A 15,693-nucleotide genomic window follows, 5' to 3' on the forward strand; every position below is an offset into this window, starting at 1 on the left:
GTCTCTATATACGACCCAAAGCTTCAAACCATCGCCCAACATGCCCGACCCCCTCTTCTCAGACCTAATCCTCCCCCAGCGGGAGCAACCCTCCATGTCGCAGCTCATGACCTCTCTCAAGCGCACGACGCTCACCATCCACAACCGGCTCACCAGCATCCGCACCGACTCGGAGTTTGTGCGCGAGGTGTCTCTGGCGTACGGCACGAGGCCCCTCGTCGCTAATGAGCGCTGCGGAAGCTGGTATGTCCCGCCGGCGCGCAAGGCGGGGAGTGCGTACTTTAAGAGCACGGATGGGCACGAGAGGGCTTGGAAGTTTAGTACGAGGAGATTGAATATGCATTTGGTCGAGTTGATTGAGAAGAATGATGGGTGAGCACATAACTATGTCCTATACTCATTGTTCCTAGTTTCTTTGTTCAAAGAGTGCATACTGACTTGCGTGTCAATAGCATCATTATTGTCGACTCTACTCGTCGTGGCAAGCGTAAGTCTATCATAAATCGGTATCTTCTCTTCGAGGAAACTCCCTTCTAACTCATCAAAGGAATGCCCGACGCAATCTCCTCCACAATCCCCATCTGGTGCACAGTCCTCAACCTCACCCTCCTCCCCTCCAACCCATCCTCATCTAGGCTCTTCCTTCCCCCTCACCTCCCAGCAACAACCCACGCCCAGATCTCAGCTCTCATCCCAGAGTTTGTAGCCTCTCTCAAGGCCCTCAAACTGGACTTGCCAACTTGTCTGACAAAACCCCTGCGCCCTGTGTGGGTTACTCCGGACTCGTCTCTCCCAGCTGAGGATGATGTTCCTACTTCCATCTTTGACGATTTTCGTCCAGTTATTTGCTGCACGGCCAGTCGGCGTGTAGTGGGTAGTGAGATGGATGAGGGAGGATACATCCAAGGTGCAGCGGATGACACCGAGATGTGGGCACATGGTCTCACAGCACCCTTATTTTGGGAAAACATGGACACCCTCCTCGAAACACCAGAGGCTGAGCTTCCAGACCTCATCACCAGACTCGTCAGTGAGCACTCAGCCGGTAAAAAGGACGAAGGCGACCGTGTACAGCTCACACCACGCATCTCCGTCTGTGCCCTTCCCCTTGCCACTCCAACTGATCCCGCCGAATGCCGCATCGCCCTGACACAGGACATAACACCAAAGGACTCATGGGTCCAGTCCAAGTCGTACATGAAGGCCGGTCTCGGAAAGAGCAAAGCAGCTAGTCGTAATCTACGCCCTGGCTTGCCAGATATCTGCACCTTTGCGTCCAACTACCTGGCCAGGTCTGACCAAGGACGCATCGTCATAGCTTGCGATTCAGGCAAGGACTTGTCTGTAGGAGTGGCACTGGCAATCTATTGCTACCTGTTTGATGATGAGGGCAACCTTCGAATCCCAGGGGTTGACGTATCTTTCACAAAGACGCTCATCAAGTCGAGACTGGGCTTCATCATGACAACCTACCCCGCGGCGAACCCCAGTCGGTCTACACTGCAGAGTGTTAACAGTTTTCTCATGGATTGGCGAAAGTAACCATCAGACTGAGAATAAGAACAAACACATGCCAATACATGGTGCCCTTAACTCCCCATTCGGTAACTCGGCGTAGCGTTGGCCAATGATAAGCTTCATCTCATAACACCAACCATTCACGTGGAAAGCTTGTGAAACCGACAACGTTTGCTGTTCAACGAGATTGATTAGTCTAAAGTGGGATCTACTGCTTCTCGGCTCTGTGCGCTACATCGCCGACATCTCATGTCATGTCTGGGTATTCCGAAAAGCAGACTGGTGTGAAACTGACTCCTGCTTCCTTCTAAACCTCACCGGCCTCGACCTTCTTCAGGGCAGCAGGGAACTCGGCCCAGTCACGCATGATGATGACGGCGCCGGCGTCCCTCAGGACCTGCTCCATCTCGGCCTGCTTGTCCTCAGCATAAGGACCAACGTAGCCAATCACCTTGATGCCGGCGCGAGTTCCGCTCAGGGTACCGCTCTTGCTGTCCTCAATGGCGACGCACTCCTCAGCCTTCTTGCCAAGCTTCTGCAAGGCGTGGAGGTAGATGGCGGGGTCGGGCTTGCTGGTGGGCTTCTCAAGACTTGTGGCAGCGGAGAAGACGACGTCGCCGGGGAAGTACTTGTCTTGTCCAACCTTCTCGATCGAGGCGCGGACACGGCGGAGAGCCGACGACGAAACAACGGAAAGCTGGTACTTGTTGGAAGCGGCGAGCGCCTCAAGCTGCTCATCGACACCGGGGCAAGGTCGGAGGGACTCCTTGAGCTTGGCAATGACGGCGTCCTCCTCCTGGAGAACATAGGACTCAAGGTCCTCGGGGGAGATCTCGATGTTGTAGAGTTTTTGGAGCGAAAGGAGCATGCCGCGGAAGTTCTGACCGACGAACTCCTTGATCAGAGTCTCGCCAGTGAAACGGACCTCGAGCTGACGGCCCTCGCAGATCTTGTTGATAAGGCCGGCGCAGGCCTCGAATGCGAGCTCCTCGGAGAGGACGAGGGTGTTGTCGCAGTCGAACAGGAGAGCGGTGATCTAGCATCATGTCAGCTCAAGTTGGACCACCAGTGCGGGAAATACCCCGACTGAAACGTACCTCGGGCATCTTGGCGGTTTCTAGTAACAAATCTCGGGGACAGGGGTAAAGCTAATTGGATACCAAAAGAAAGCAAAAGACAAGCAAGCCGTAAAGTTTGGTGGATGAAAGAAGAGGATGTCGAGCAACTTGCGGAGGTGGGGGGACCTAGTTTTTAAGGACGACAGTAGAGGCCACCTCAATTGAAAGCCTGGAGCAACAGGATCCAGGGAAGATGCAGGTGCGACTAATTACGGCGCCTGCTAGAGGCTGGTTTTGGCTTGTACGCGGCAGGAGCGCGGCCAAATGTGACGCTCGGGACTCCATACGTGCCTTCCTTGACTCGATGTAAGGCGGGTAGGCGCAGTTTGAGCAGCCCTGGGCAGCCACGGTCCAACAAGGAAACCCCGTGGTAAGGAAGGAAGGATCATGCTTTACAAGGTGCATGAACAACTACAGGTTGAGCAACTTAAATAGAGGACAACTACTAGACTCACTCAGAAACTCAGGAGTATTCTGCTCTACCGTGGAACCATAATCACTTCAACCAAGCTCATGCCCATCAACTTTAACATGTGGAAATCAACAAACCCCTCGTGTCAGTCCTTCTCTGCCCCTCCCCCTCCAAGCTCCAGCCAGGCAGTGTCGTCATCGCTGCACTCTTGGAACCCCCCGGCCAACACGCTAAACACCTTAGGCCCGTTTTCATCCATCCCACCGGCCCGCACCAGCGCGCGAGTTTCCCTGACAGGGGGGAGGAAACGGTGCAACGGGCTTGGTTCGGTTATGGTGTCTTTGATCACTGATTTGTTGTTTGGTTTAATTTGCGTCTTTTGTGATATGCAGGTAAGATTCTCTTGGACCTTGCGCCGCAATGCTCTTTTTGCCCGTTTGTTATCGGCGGGCGTCCGGCCGGGGCGCCGGGGCGCATCAGGAATCTCGAACCGATGAGCCGTCCGCCCCTTATGGCCATGCCATGTTGCTGACACCGGGCAATGGTGGGGCGACCAGTAAAATGCCCTCGGCATTGCTCTTCTTCACTTCACTCTCGTTGGTCATGAGGGATTTCATCAGGTTATTTATGCTCGGGGACTTCGGCGTAATGATACAATCTGGGCGCATCTCTCCCATCATGGTCTGCTATACTGCGCCATAAACCCATTCATCAACATCTGCTGGGAAAACACGCACAAGATTTAATCTGCCTTGGTATTATAAAAACAGCTAGTAGGTAAGACATCCTTTCTAACACCAAAGACTATATAAAAGCAACCTTTCGATGGATATCAACAAACCCCATGCTGTTAACAGGCTACACCGCCGGCATGCCTTCCATGCCATGCCATCTTCGAGCAATCAAACTTGAATTCCCTCCTGTCAACAGCCAACTCATGCTCCCCTAAGATTCTTGGCTCAGTGTTCGTCATTCATTAGGTCCCCAACTCCCCAACGCCGTTTGTGTGTAAAATGATTCCTCCTAGCTGGTCTGCGTGTATGTCCAACCTCTACTGCAAGCTGGCTTGCCCGTAGTGAGGCCCGCAATCTGGGGCCCCAGGCCGGGGATGTCGTTTCAGATCACTGGCTCTTGTTGCCATGGGACAAATTTGCTTTGCCCCATTGGAATAGCCGGTTGGAATGATCATATGTTCGGCCAGCTTTTTAGTCAAGCCCTCCTTCAGCAAAGCGGGTTTACAGGATCTCCTTCAACTTCTCCTTCTGATCCATTGTCAAGCTCGTCGGGAAGTTGATCTTGTACCTGATGACGAAATCTCCCCGCTGGCCGGGCTTCTTGGAGATGGGCATTCCGAGGCTGGGATATCGCTCTTCGCTGTTGGGGTGGGTAGGGCCGCCCTTTTCGAGGTTCAGTTGCCGACCGTCAATGGTCGTTACCTGCCTTCGCCATCCTGTCAATGCCTCCTTAAGATCGAGAGTCACGACGTGGACAATATCGTTATCTTCGCGCTTAAAAAGAGGGTGTTCTTTCTGCAGGGTTGTTAGTCACTCAAACTTGGTATCGTATCAGGGAGCTTGCTTACCTCTTCGACAATGAAGTGAAGGTCTTGGCGGCCACCTTCAACTTGATCACCAACTCCATTAAACTTGATCTTGGAACCCTTCTTCAAGCCCGGCTTGATGGGAACCTCGAGGATCTGGTCCGTCTGTACCCGCTTGCCTGACTCGTCGTATGTCTTGCGCTTGATCTTCATCTTCTTAGTTACGCCATTGAACAGCTCCTCCAGCGTCAGAGGCAATGGCCGCTCCACTGTGGTGACTTCGGGGGTTGCGTCTCGGCCGCGCTCACCGAAGCCTGATCTCATGCGGGAACTGCGACTTCGAGGGCCACCAGCACCAAATGAGGAGAAGCCACCAAAGTCGTCATCATCAACACCAGCGCCATGCATGCCACTACCTCCGCTGCGCATGAACTCGGCGAAAATGTCTTCGGGGTTGCTGAAGCCGAAGCCTCCAGGACCGCCACCGCTGGTGTTGAAGTGGAATGTTCGAGTGCCTCCTCCGCTGGGCATGCCACCTTCAAAGTTGAAACCGCTGAATCCTCCAGGCATGCCTCCGGAGGCGAAGGGGTTGCCACCAGCAGCTCCTTCAGGTGGTGCGGTGCCGCCGCGGAGCAGGAATTCGAGGCCGTACTGGTCGTAGACCTTGCGCTTCTCGGGGTCGGAGAGGATCTCGTAGGCTTGCGAGCACTCCTTGAACTTTTCGGCTGCATCGGCGCTGTCCTTGTTCTTGTCGGGGTGCCATTTCAAGGCTGCCTTTCTGTAAAAATGATGGTTAGCCATGGTGCCGAAATATGGTATGATGCGCGAATCGCACGGGTGTAGCTAGGAATGAGCAACAGAGGGGGAAAAAGAGATGAATCAATTGGGGGTTAAATGAGAGCATTGCGGTGAATCTGCTGACCAGAGACGGGATGCAATGCCGTTGTGTATGACGTTGCTGCATTGATGCTGTGCGAATGGCAACAATGACGGTGACGGGTACTTACTTGTAGGCCTTCTTGATCTCATCTTGGGTAGCATCGGTCTTGACGCTGAGGGTATCGTAAAGCTTCGTCTCCTTGACCATGGTCGCGCGCGTTCAATGTCGTACTTGTCGAGAGGATTCGAGGGTCAAGTTGTGCGAGGTGTGGTGGAAGCGTGCGTAACGGATGGGAGAGATGCGAGTATCGTATGTGCGTGCCCGTCTGGAAGTGAGGGGAAGACGGGAAGGGAGTAAAACAGGATTGAGCGCTGCTTCTTGTTGGTCGCCAACCAGCAACAACCAAGCACTGAATGTATGCTTTCCTTTTTGTATTTGGCTTGCCCTTGGATTGGAAAAAAGTGGTCGTCACGAGGAAGAATTGAAGAGAGAGAAAACTAGTCGTGGGCGAAGTTCTAGAAGTGTAGAATTGTGAGTTTACAGAAGATGAATGGAGCGGAGTGGCCAAGCGGCTGAGGGGAGCTTGATATGGATCCGCCGCGAGCGAGTCCAGTGACACTTGCACCGAGGGAGACCACTACGCCATGCTACCGTGGCAGCCCGCCTGGGCAGGCCACACCAGTCGCTAGAAGCCACCGCTGGAAAATACTGGGGCATGGGACCTTGTGGAAGCTTCCAAGCCTAGGGAATAAAGAACTTGATCTACGGCTGCTGCTCTGGCCGGCCTTGTCGGGTGGGGTGACGTCGATCGACAAATCGAGACTGACAAAGTCATAGTGTCTGGCACTCGTGCTCGATTCCTTCTCCTCATGTTCCTGCAACTCAAAAGCCATTTCTTTATGTGGGCTTAAAAATACATGAACCCTCCCTCCTACACCGCAAACTAGCTGAAATGAAGCCAAAAGCAAGATTTTCAGCCTCTGCTGCCCTTCTTTGTCGGGCTCCCTCTGTCGATACCTGACTTGCAAGGATGAGAGGACTATGACGCCGGCGACAGCGGGGGACAGCGCCCCAGACGCGCGAAAATCCAGTCCAAGCCTGGACCTTCGAGAGCTCTCTCTGGAGCCAGCAGCTCTAGCGGGGCTCGAAACTCGGGGAAATGTGCAGCTCATCTTGGCCCAAGCAAGTATGTGATCTATCATGAATGCTGAGTCGATGCAAGATAATTGTTGATAATTCAATTTCTCTCTATTTCGACAACACCGCTACTTTGCCGTGTCTCTTACTGGACCTGCTCTGCCGAAGCTACTAGGTATGCAAGGGTGACTTGTAAGTTGCATCCCTGCTCACCCGCTATGCAACTATTCCCGTCGGCCCTAGTTGATGATCGAAGCTTCTAGAACCTTCCACCAAGAGTTCACAACATGGAGTTCTCCATTCGTATCAACTATGCGGCGCAGTTTGAGGCTGCTGACAAGCGAAAACGGGGCCTGTTTGGCTCTATTGTTGAGTCAATAGTACTACCTTGGTAGGGTGTCGGGATTTGAACAAAGTGACGTATCTTCGCTTTGAACTGCTGTACCGTAAAGCCATGACCCATTCGAGCTAGTCGTGTCTTGAATGAGTTCTTATCATATTGCTTTGACCTGGGCGTTCCTGATACGCGGTGACGTAGAAAAGGGCACAGGGAAATTTTGGTTACAAGGTGATGCTAACTTGGAATACATAGGCCACGAGAGAGAACCCCCCCACGAGTGGATGGGAAAGAGTACTGACTTACCTCCCCCAGTTATCAAGCCCGGGGGGATAGCTATGGATATTAGTCGAGATAATGACTCCCAGTCGGCAGAATTTATCTGTGGTTCTTAATTAGAGTCCGGTTTCTTCATGCCTGCCTAGGTAGGTAGGTTGTTGACACAAGTGGATGAAGGAAGATACCTCTTTCCCCCGGTTTGTATCTACCTATCCAGAATTGGCAACTCATGACAAACGAATAAGTTACTAGCGACGAGTGTACTTTCGGCGATGTGCCTCGTCAAGAGTTGCACAATTGCCCGACTTACACATTCTGTAGTTATATGTTCTAGTATTAAGGAGTGGCCCACGCAGTTCCCATCTGGGTATGTGCCTCTCCTTCAACATCGGACAGCCTTTCTGAGAACCCTTTAGCATTCCATATAACGCCATTCCTTTTCATCTACAACACTGAGCAAACTTGAAAGCCTCATTGCATCAGTGCATGCCCATCTCAGCGTGGTCAGCACGTGCGAAAGACGCCAAGACCGCCTATCTTATCGGGCCGTGAAGGTACGTACCTCCGCATGCACGGGAACCCTCCACTCACTGTCTGGCAGCGCAAGCACCTTCCTAGGTTGAGGAGCAACAGCTCCCTCTGCCCTCATCACTTCGACAAGCTCCATTCCTACACTGGAGCAGGTTGTCGCACCCCCTGCCAACGCCTCGACTGGATTTAGTGCATCGTTTTCATCATTCTTGTTCAACAATCGCGTAGATCTGGTATCCGCTCGACCCCTCAACACCCCAGCTCCGCCCGCGCCTTTTCGACAAAGCGTGCTGGCTCCATCGTGGCTCGGGGAGCATCGCATCGTCAGATTGAGCTTGGAACCCCGTCGGTAGGACTCAGCTCCGCGCCTCGCGAGGAAACACGGAATCATGGCTTCCATGGAGCCTTCTGAGGACGAGATCGGCCAGGTCATAGACTTTGCCGGTCTGGACCCCGTCGACGATCGCTTCATGGTTGCACAAGCTCTCAAGGTCAGCAGCTCCAGACAGCCTTTCTCGCAAGACATCCCAGGCAACTAACACGCCCTGTTGGACAGCACAATAATAGAAACGCCGAGACCGTCCTGACCCAGTTCTTCGATAACCCTGACAATGTGCGGAGCTACCCAAGTCCTGTTGATGCCGAAGTCAATGCTCAACCGCTTTAGTTTCGACAAAAGTACCAGACTGCTTGGGACGAGTCTATGTTCGCGGCTGATAGAGATGGCACCGACAACAGCGCTGGCATTTGTACGTATGCCTCCACCCGAATGTTGCTCTTGTAACTGACCTGGTAGCCTTCCACATCGAATCCTCAGACCACGACGTCATTCAGGGCGTAACTCCCCCGCCAGACTCCTACGCACTCGGCGCTCCTTCGAGGCCTCCTTCACGATCGAACAACCGGTCACCTTTGGGTAGGATGGTGGAATTGACTGCGGCACAAGTGCCCGGTACTGCTCTTGCTCATAACGTCAACAATGCGCTGACCAGGACGGCAGGTGTTCCGAATAGCCATGCCCAGGAAGAAGATGATGTGCAACGAGCACTCCGCGAGTCGGCTCAAGAAGCTGGAATCACATTACCCCAGGACGAGACGGGTGTCACAGAACCTTCGGCCTCTTTACCATATTTTGGACCCGCAGTCCGAAGTGACTATGATCAGAACAGTTGGGCCATGGTTCCTGTTGGGCCCGCCAAGGAGAGCTCGCCCAGCGACCCTCCGCCTTCAAAGAGAAAAAGGGCCCCGGGTGCCCCTGCTTTTCTTGTCTTGAGCAATTTCGATTCAGGTGGCCACAAATTAGGCGGGCTTCTTACGATCTTGCACGAAATTCCCATCGCTCGGAATGTGCTCCTCGGACTGGGCACACATACCTCGTCCTATGGCCATCGTAATGACTGGTGGAAAGGACAAGAGATCCTATCCCCCGAGGTTCAAGCCAAGATGCTCGAGGAACTACGCTGGGAACACCGGAGCCACAATGAGATGGCCTTCGACGAGGAAGTCCACCGTCTTATGGCCTTTCTGGATGACACGGAACGTGCTTACGGCTCAGCTTCAGTTCTCACAGAGCTTTTCCCTGAAGTTGATAGAGGCATTGAAAGGAAGTTCTATGACCTGATTGATAGCCGACATGGAGACCAGACGCAAGCTATAATGCAACTTGCAGTCCTCGGCAAATTTCATGAAGACGGCGACTCAGATCTGGATGAGGTCAAGTTTGGCTTGCTCGACATTGATCTTTCACAAAATGAAGACGGCTGCACCAAGACTCTGTACGAGGCCCTCGATCATATAATGTGGAGCGATGCCCTGGGCTATGATGGCATCCATGCAGGGTCCAAGATGGCCTTTTTCAAGGAGACGGGAGAGGTTTTGGCCCTTAACATTGGTGGCGACGGACCCGGCGACTCCATCGAGATACCCCAAGAGCTGTACCTGGAGAGGTATCTGCCGACTCGAAAAGATGAGGCTAAGCGCATTCAACGAGCCTGGCGGCAGACGAAGCGAGAAGTGAGGAGAATCGAAACACAGAAAGAGCAGATTTATCGGCTGTGGGACGATTGGGACCACGGAAAATACGACGACAAGCGTGTGCTGCTAAAGAAGGCGACAGAGCAGTGGGGAGAGTATCGCAGCTACCTGGAGGGCCTGGCGCGTTTCCAAGCGATGGAGAATTCGGGATTGCAGACGGACAAATACCCTGATTATCGAGCTGCTCCATGCCAGCTAGATGGCGACGCGCAAAAGCGGCATGAGAAGGTTGCCCAAGTGATTGAGTATTCGGAACAACTTCTCGCGAACCTTGAAATAAGGATGAAGGGTAAGCCCTGTTGGTTCTCATAATGGCGCAGGTTCACTCACACAAGTGTAGGTCTTGACGCAGAATTGGAGCAAATCGTGGGCAAACAAAGAGCTTTGGGCAGGCTTTTGACTGTGCCGAGCAAGCCAGGTCGCCCAAAGCCCATGACTTGCAAGAAATATCTTCTTCGTGGTGTGGCCACAACATCTAACATCGTCTATGTTTGCCGACGGGGAGAGGCAGATCTCATAGAGTTGGATGATGAAGCCAAGAAGCCATCGGATCAGTGGTGGAGGATGGCATATACCCCTGGCGAGGAACAGCCAGTCAAGGTGGAGGTAGGAGAGCCGAGAGTTGTAATGCGCAAGGACTGTGCTAATGAATCAACAGAAAATCGAGATCGAGCGAGTGTTCCGTGACATGTGGCAGGAGACCAAGACCCCCCTGCTTGTCTATGCAACAGATGAAGCTCTCGACACGCCAAAGAGTCCCCTTCCAAGCCAGCTGGAACGGTTCGTCAAAGCGGAGAATAAGACCTTTCACCAGGAACTGAATCAAGAGCGGAACGAGACAAGCGAGACGAAGCGAGCGACATTTGTGGACCCTATTTCACCATCTAAGAGAAAGCACCGATCTGACAGTGTATGTTCTATGGACAGCAACCGAGCCTCGCTGGGTAGCGATGACAGGAACGGCTTCGACAACCCATTCGAAGACCAGGACGACGCTATCGGCACTGAAATGACCGAATTTGGAAACCCGCCCGACCACGCCCACAGCTTTGACGCACCCCAAGACACTCTTCCTGCACTGATCCCCCAACCTGCATCAGCTCTGGAGCTCCTTACAGAGGCAGCATCAGCCACAATGACGCCAAGTACGGTAGGGGCCGACCGGGTGGAGAGCTCGCCGGCGAAGAGTCCACCGGCGGTGACGGAAGAGTCTCGTGCTCCGGAGATGCAGGAACGGGCACGACCCCCGGCTTTCATGACGGTGCCGGCCAATTCTTCGGCGACAACAGCCAAGAAGGAAAACAGCGACCTCATGGATATGGAAATCCCGGAACACTAAGGGCACCATTTGGGAGAAACGGTTTGGAGATGGGCAAGAGTTGCATGGCGTGCTTTTCTTGTATTGCTTTGGGCATGGCTGCATGAGCGAGTTGGGAACAATTGTCGGAGCAATTGCATCAAGATTCATTCAGCATCCGATGGATGTTATGCATGTATGGAGTTTCACTGTGGTTCTGTTGATAGAGACAGTGAGGATTGGCGGTTTTGTCTGGTAGTTGGTATCCTTTTCCGGGGGGTTGGACATTTGCTACATGGGGACATAGCTATTGTGTATCACATTTGGGCCTATGCCTCACACGAATCACGATAGCTAATCACTTTGGACCACACGATAGAGATAACCTGAAGTAACCTCTTTCTCTCGGTCTATTGGGGGAAATGACTCATGATATACACACCGTTGCTCCTCTCGAAAAGCAGTAAAAAAACAAAAGGACGACCAGTTTGTCCCGCTCCGACCCCCCGCCAATGCCAATACCAATGCCAATGCCTTCGGGACTGGTCCTGGCCGGGACAGCCCATTTCTTAGAACGCCCAAACAAAAATCAACTCGCTATGCCGGTCGTACCAAAGATGGATAGACGTAAAACGTGGAAATCGGGTCATCAACGACGACCTCGGCCGACTACTTGCGGTCCTTGACGTCATCTTCATCCTCATCATCCTCGTCAAAGTCGTCCATGTCCTCATCGCTGTCGCTGCCGCCAAAGTCCTCCTCCTCGTCCGTCATGTTCCAGAAGTCAGCGTCGTCGTCGACGGGCTTCTGAGGTGCTGGGGCGAGCTCGGAGGGAGTCGGCATTCTAGCTCCTTCGGGGATGTCCTTCTGAGACTTGGCCACGATCTCCTTGGCCCTGGCGTTGTACTCGCTTCGACGGTCGCGGTAGAGGACGCTAGCATCAACGTTTGCAGGAGAGTTGATCTCGGGGTCGTCAAGGAGGAGGAGAACGGAGCGGAGAACCGACTCGACGCCGTGGAGAACGTTCCACCGCTCGTTGGCCAACTCTCCCGACTGCTCGTCCTCACCAGGCTTGTGCAGAATCGAGATGCAGAGGTTACCGTCCGAGTAAACGTTGGCGTGGCAGATGTTCCTGGTCAGGAACTTGAAGGTGGGAGGCTGGTAGGGGTAATCCTTGGGGAATCGCATCTCGGCCTTGAGGTAGGCGCCGTGCCAGACGCTGTCGGGGTTGACGACCCAGAGGCCGAGCCTCCAGTGGAAGAGGTTTGTGTCGTCGGTCTGTTAAAAGTAAAAGGTCAGGTGGCGTTTGCTATATACGGCTGCAAAGGCTGCGTACCTCGATATTAAGCCACTTCTCCTTCTGGAGGGGTTGGAGTTCCTGCATGAGCCGCTTCTGCGCCATGATGAAAGAGTGTGTCTGCGATTCTCGCGAAGGGACAATAGGAAATGCGGCGGTGTCCTTGAAAGTGATTGTGCGTCTCTAGAACGAGAAACTCGTGTGGTGGGAAATGTGTGTTTGTTCCAAGTAGAGTCCGGCGCCAACGACGTTCGGTCAGGCTCAAGTCAGGCGAGCGGCGGCAAACTGCGGAAAGGGCGGTCGAGGGTGTGGGCGTCTGCGGCTTCGGCGATTGGCGTGAGCAGGCGAGAGAGTACGTGTTTTTTTCTCGCTCGGCAAGGGAGAAGGGAAGGGAAGCGAGAGTGTCTCGTGTGCTTCTGGGATTCGTTCTCGCTGTGTTGCTTGTTAAGAACAAGAAGTCTAGGAAAGCGTTTGCGAGAGTCGAAGAGAGGCGCGATCTGTAGGTGCGTGGAGGGATGATGGGGTTGGGGAATCTAGCGCTGGTGACTTATGAGATGGTGGGAGGAGGGGGGAAGGTTAGGATCGTTTCCTTCCTAATGTGACAATTTCGCAAAAGAGTTGAATAGAGGGTTGAGTATGAATAGCGGGGGAAATAGCAGTTTAAGAGAAAAAAGGAAATCATGAATGAATTAAACAAAACGGGCTCAGTCATGAACAAGAAGAGTCACTTCGGCCTGGCCGCCGCAGCCTGGAACCGGGACCGGGGGCGCGGGCGCCTGGTGAAGGAATCCACAATGGTCGGTCAATAATAGCCCAGGAAGGTACCCGGCCGGTTTGACGGTACAATCGGCACCTGCCCACTTTTTACCTGTTTCTTGCCTAAACTATTCAGGTTCCTTCCAACTTTAGTTCTTACTCCATTCCCACCAAATATCACACTGTTGCCTCCCTTTGCCCCCTCCTCGCTCGTGCCTTCTCTGGTGACTGACTGACGTCGGACCTGTGGTCCCTTGACCCACCCGGCTGGACCGGCTCCACCGACGATATACGTACCCCCGAGACTCGGAGGCGCGGGGGAGAAGAACCTCGTTGTCGTGGAACGTGGTTTAAACTTTTTGCCCCCCTCTGGAAACTCTCAAGTTCTAGAAGGACGCCTTGTGCCTGATCATATTGCCACAGTGTGTAAACTCAGGGGGATGTCCGAAAAGAAAAAGGGGGAGGTTTTATTCAAAATCATGACCAAGTATTGACTGATCATGATGGGGTAAGCTATGGCATTATCTGTAACCCCATTACTCCCGTCTCCTAGCCTGAAACACTCCCGATGCTAGTATCATGGGTGTTTCAATGCAATCATGCCTCGACATGGGCCCCCTGATACGTCAAAGCATGATCGATAAAGGGATCGTCAAGCTCTGGTTCAGTCTGCATGGAGTGGACGCCACTAACGAACTCCCCAGGCGTCAAAACAAACCCCCAGTCACGTCCACATCTCTTCTCAAGCCCCTCACCGGTATCTTCCTCGTCGCTCAGCAAGAGACAGTCCCAGCCCTTGTTGCTGGCATCTCGGATAGACTCCTCGAGGCCTCGGTGGGTGTTGACTCCCGCAAACAGCAGCGTCGTGATGGCCAGGACGGCCAGGTGCTCCTCGATGCCGGTGCCTCCCCAGAACCCGGATGGCCGCTTCTTGGTGATGGCCTTGTCCTTTTCCAGGGACATTCTTGCTAGTATCGGGTAGAGAGCCGTGTTCCATTGGTCGCGCATCATGACCTTTCCGGCCTCGATCGATGTGTGATCGCAGTCACTGATGATGAGCTTCGGCGATCCAATGTCTTCACCGAGCTCTCCGAGGTATTTCGGTTCGTTAGGATTGTCGTCAATGTTATTGTCAAAAGAGAACAATAGAGCCATGGCCGGGGGTATGTCGCCGAGGCCCGCCTCATCCAAGCCCCAGCCGACCCACAGGATGGGAATATCAGCCCTTCGACAGGCTGGGATGATTTGTTCCTCAAGTCTTATTGCCATCATTTGGCCTGGGCCATCGTAGGGGCGACCCAGAAGAGGGGACAGGAAGTAGTTTTGCATGTCCACCACGACGAGAGCTGTCTTGGCTGGATCGATGGTAACCTGTTCGGTGCTGGTTGTGAGTGAGATTCGTGGATAGACAGGCGGAGATGAAGGTTCGTCTGGGTGAGTGAGATCAAAACCTAACTCTTGGGACCAGAGCCAGAAGTTGTTCTTCCCACCGATAACCTTTGTCTTGTCATCTGTCATGGTGGTGGTCGGGGTGGTAGGGATGGATGACATTGTGGATAGATAGGGTGAGAGCGTTCGTCTTGGGAGAGGGATAGAAAGTGTGTTGTTGCTGAAGTGTTAGTTCCTAAAGTATCGATAGAGACGAGAGAGATGGGGGTTTTATGCCTGAACTCAAGTTGAATCACAGGGCAGTCGGATAAGTTGTAGGCCGCTGATCTATAGGTTATATGCTTGAATCACAACTATCGGATGAACCTGAATATCGTCCTTCTCGTGGGCAAACAAAATTTGGCCGTGATCAAGCCCTTCCTCAGCACCATGGCGAATCTTATATTAACAGCCTGGCGTTTCTGGAGCTTACACTTTAACTGACCGTATGTATCTCCCCTGTCGTCTCAACAAGATAGCCGAAAGTGAGTGAGGTGAACTGGCGTTGATCGTCTGCGGCAGAGTTATGACAAGTATAGGTTCTGGCAGGATAAGGAAACCATCTGGCATTCGCCAAGATACCTCGGTTTGAGCTAATTTGCTCCGACTATAGCATAAAGCGAAGCAGTTCGCGTAATAGAGAAAGCAGAAGTACCAAGCAAAAATTGGATCAACTGGCAAAATAATAGAGATGTCATAAGATGTATGCAGTTTACGTCAAGCCTACGTTACGTCTACGTTGTCACGTCTACGTCACGTCTGCCTACTCATCTACATAACTATCTATGTGGAATGTGGGAGTCGAACCTCAATCACACTGGTGTTAAGGTTCGGGAAGACTCAGGAACTTCGCCCTTGCCAAGTCCGTCACTGTCTTCCGACAATAGAGAAGGGATTAAACTGAATTATATTACCTTGGTCGTGCTGATGCTAGCCGGAAGTGTAAAGCTTGTCGTCGTTGGGGTTTAGATTACGTTGAGGTTGCTGGGGAGATATATCCTCTCCCCCTAAACCTTGTGTCCCACAGAAAGGAAATAGAACCGGAGTCAGAGTTGAGTTGTTATCGTATGCAAAGGTATCTGACCAGACAAACCTCCCCTATCTACAACGCAAAGCAAAGCAACATCTA

General features: G+C 52.9%; 6 protein-coding genes across 6 annotated transcripts; 2 read left to right on the forward strand and 4 right to left on the reverse strand.

Annotated features, from left to right (window-relative positions):
• Window positions 1-40: 40 nt before the first annotated feature.
• Window positions 41-1,542, forward strand: NCS54_01160400 (Hypothetical protein; the record flags this gene model as incomplete). The annotated part of the gene is made up of 3 exons (XM_053156876.1): window positions 41-372; window positions 453-487; window positions 548-1,542. The coding sequence occupies 3 exons, from the start codon at window positions 41-43 to the stop codon at window positions 1,540-1,542; spliced, it is 1,362 nt and encodes a 453-aa protein (XP_053012851.1).
• Window positions 1,543-1,825: 283 nt separating this feature from the next.
• Window positions 1,826-2,624, reverse strand: NCS54_01160500 (Hypothetical protein; the record flags this gene model as incomplete). The annotated part of the gene is made up of 2 exons (XM_053156877.1): window positions 1,826-2,554; window positions 2,616-2,624. 2 exons carry the CDS (start codon window positions 2,622-2,624, stop codon window positions 1,826-1,828), a joined length of 738 nt encoding a protein of 245 aa, XP_053012852.1.
• A 1,659-nt stretch (window positions 2,625-4,283) lies between these two features.
• Window positions 4,284-5,675, reverse strand: NCS54_01160600 (J domain-containing protein; the record flags this gene model as incomplete). The annotated part of the gene is made up of 3 exons (XM_053156878.1): window positions 4,284-4,577; window positions 4,631-5,366; window positions 5,596-5,675. 3 exons carry the CDS (start codon window positions 5,673-5,675, stop codon window positions 4,284-4,286), a joined length of 1,110 nt encoding a protein of 369 aa, XP_053012853.1.
• Window positions 5,676-8,141: 2,466 nt separating this feature from the next.
• NCS54_01160700 (Hypothetical protein) lies at window positions 8,142-11,125 on the forward strand (the record flags this gene model as incomplete). The annotated part of the gene is made up of 6 exons (XM_053156879.1): window positions 8,142-8,243; window positions 8,309-8,365; window positions 8,420-8,501; window positions 8,549-10,075; window positions 10,127-10,392; window positions 10,445-11,125. The coding sequence occupies 6 exons, from the start codon at window positions 8,142-8,144 to the stop codon at window positions 11,123-11,125; spliced, it is 2,715 nt and encodes a 904-aa protein (XP_053012854.1).
• Window positions 11,126-11,752: 627 nt separating this feature from the next.
• On the reverse strand, window positions 11,753-12,485 carry NCS54_01160800 (UBC core domain-containing protein; the record flags this gene model as incomplete). The annotated part of the gene is made up of 2 exons (XM_053156880.1): window positions 11,753-12,361; window positions 12,420-12,485. 2 exons carry the CDS (start codon window positions 12,483-12,485, stop codon window positions 11,753-11,755), a joined length of 675 nt encoding a protein of 224 aa, XP_053012855.1.
• A 1,248-nt stretch (window positions 12,486-13,733) lies between these two features.
• On the reverse strand, window positions 13,734-14,687 carry NCS54_01160900 (Isochorismatase domain-containing protein; the record flags this gene model as incomplete). Its single annotated transcript, XM_053156881.1, has 1 exon — window positions 13,734-14,687. The coding sequence occupies one exon, from the start codon at window positions 14,685-14,687 to the stop codon at window positions 13,734-13,736; it is 954 nt and encodes a 317-aa protein (XP_053012856.1).
• Window positions 14,688-15,693: the final 1,006 nt, after the last annotated feature.

This window comes from Fusarium falciforme, chromosome 9 (assembly GCF_026873545.1).
Source record: "Fusarium falciforme chromosome 9, complete sequence".
NCBI lineage: Eukaryota > Fungi > Ascomycota > Sordariomycetes > Hypocreales > Nectriaceae > Fusarium > Fusarium falciforme.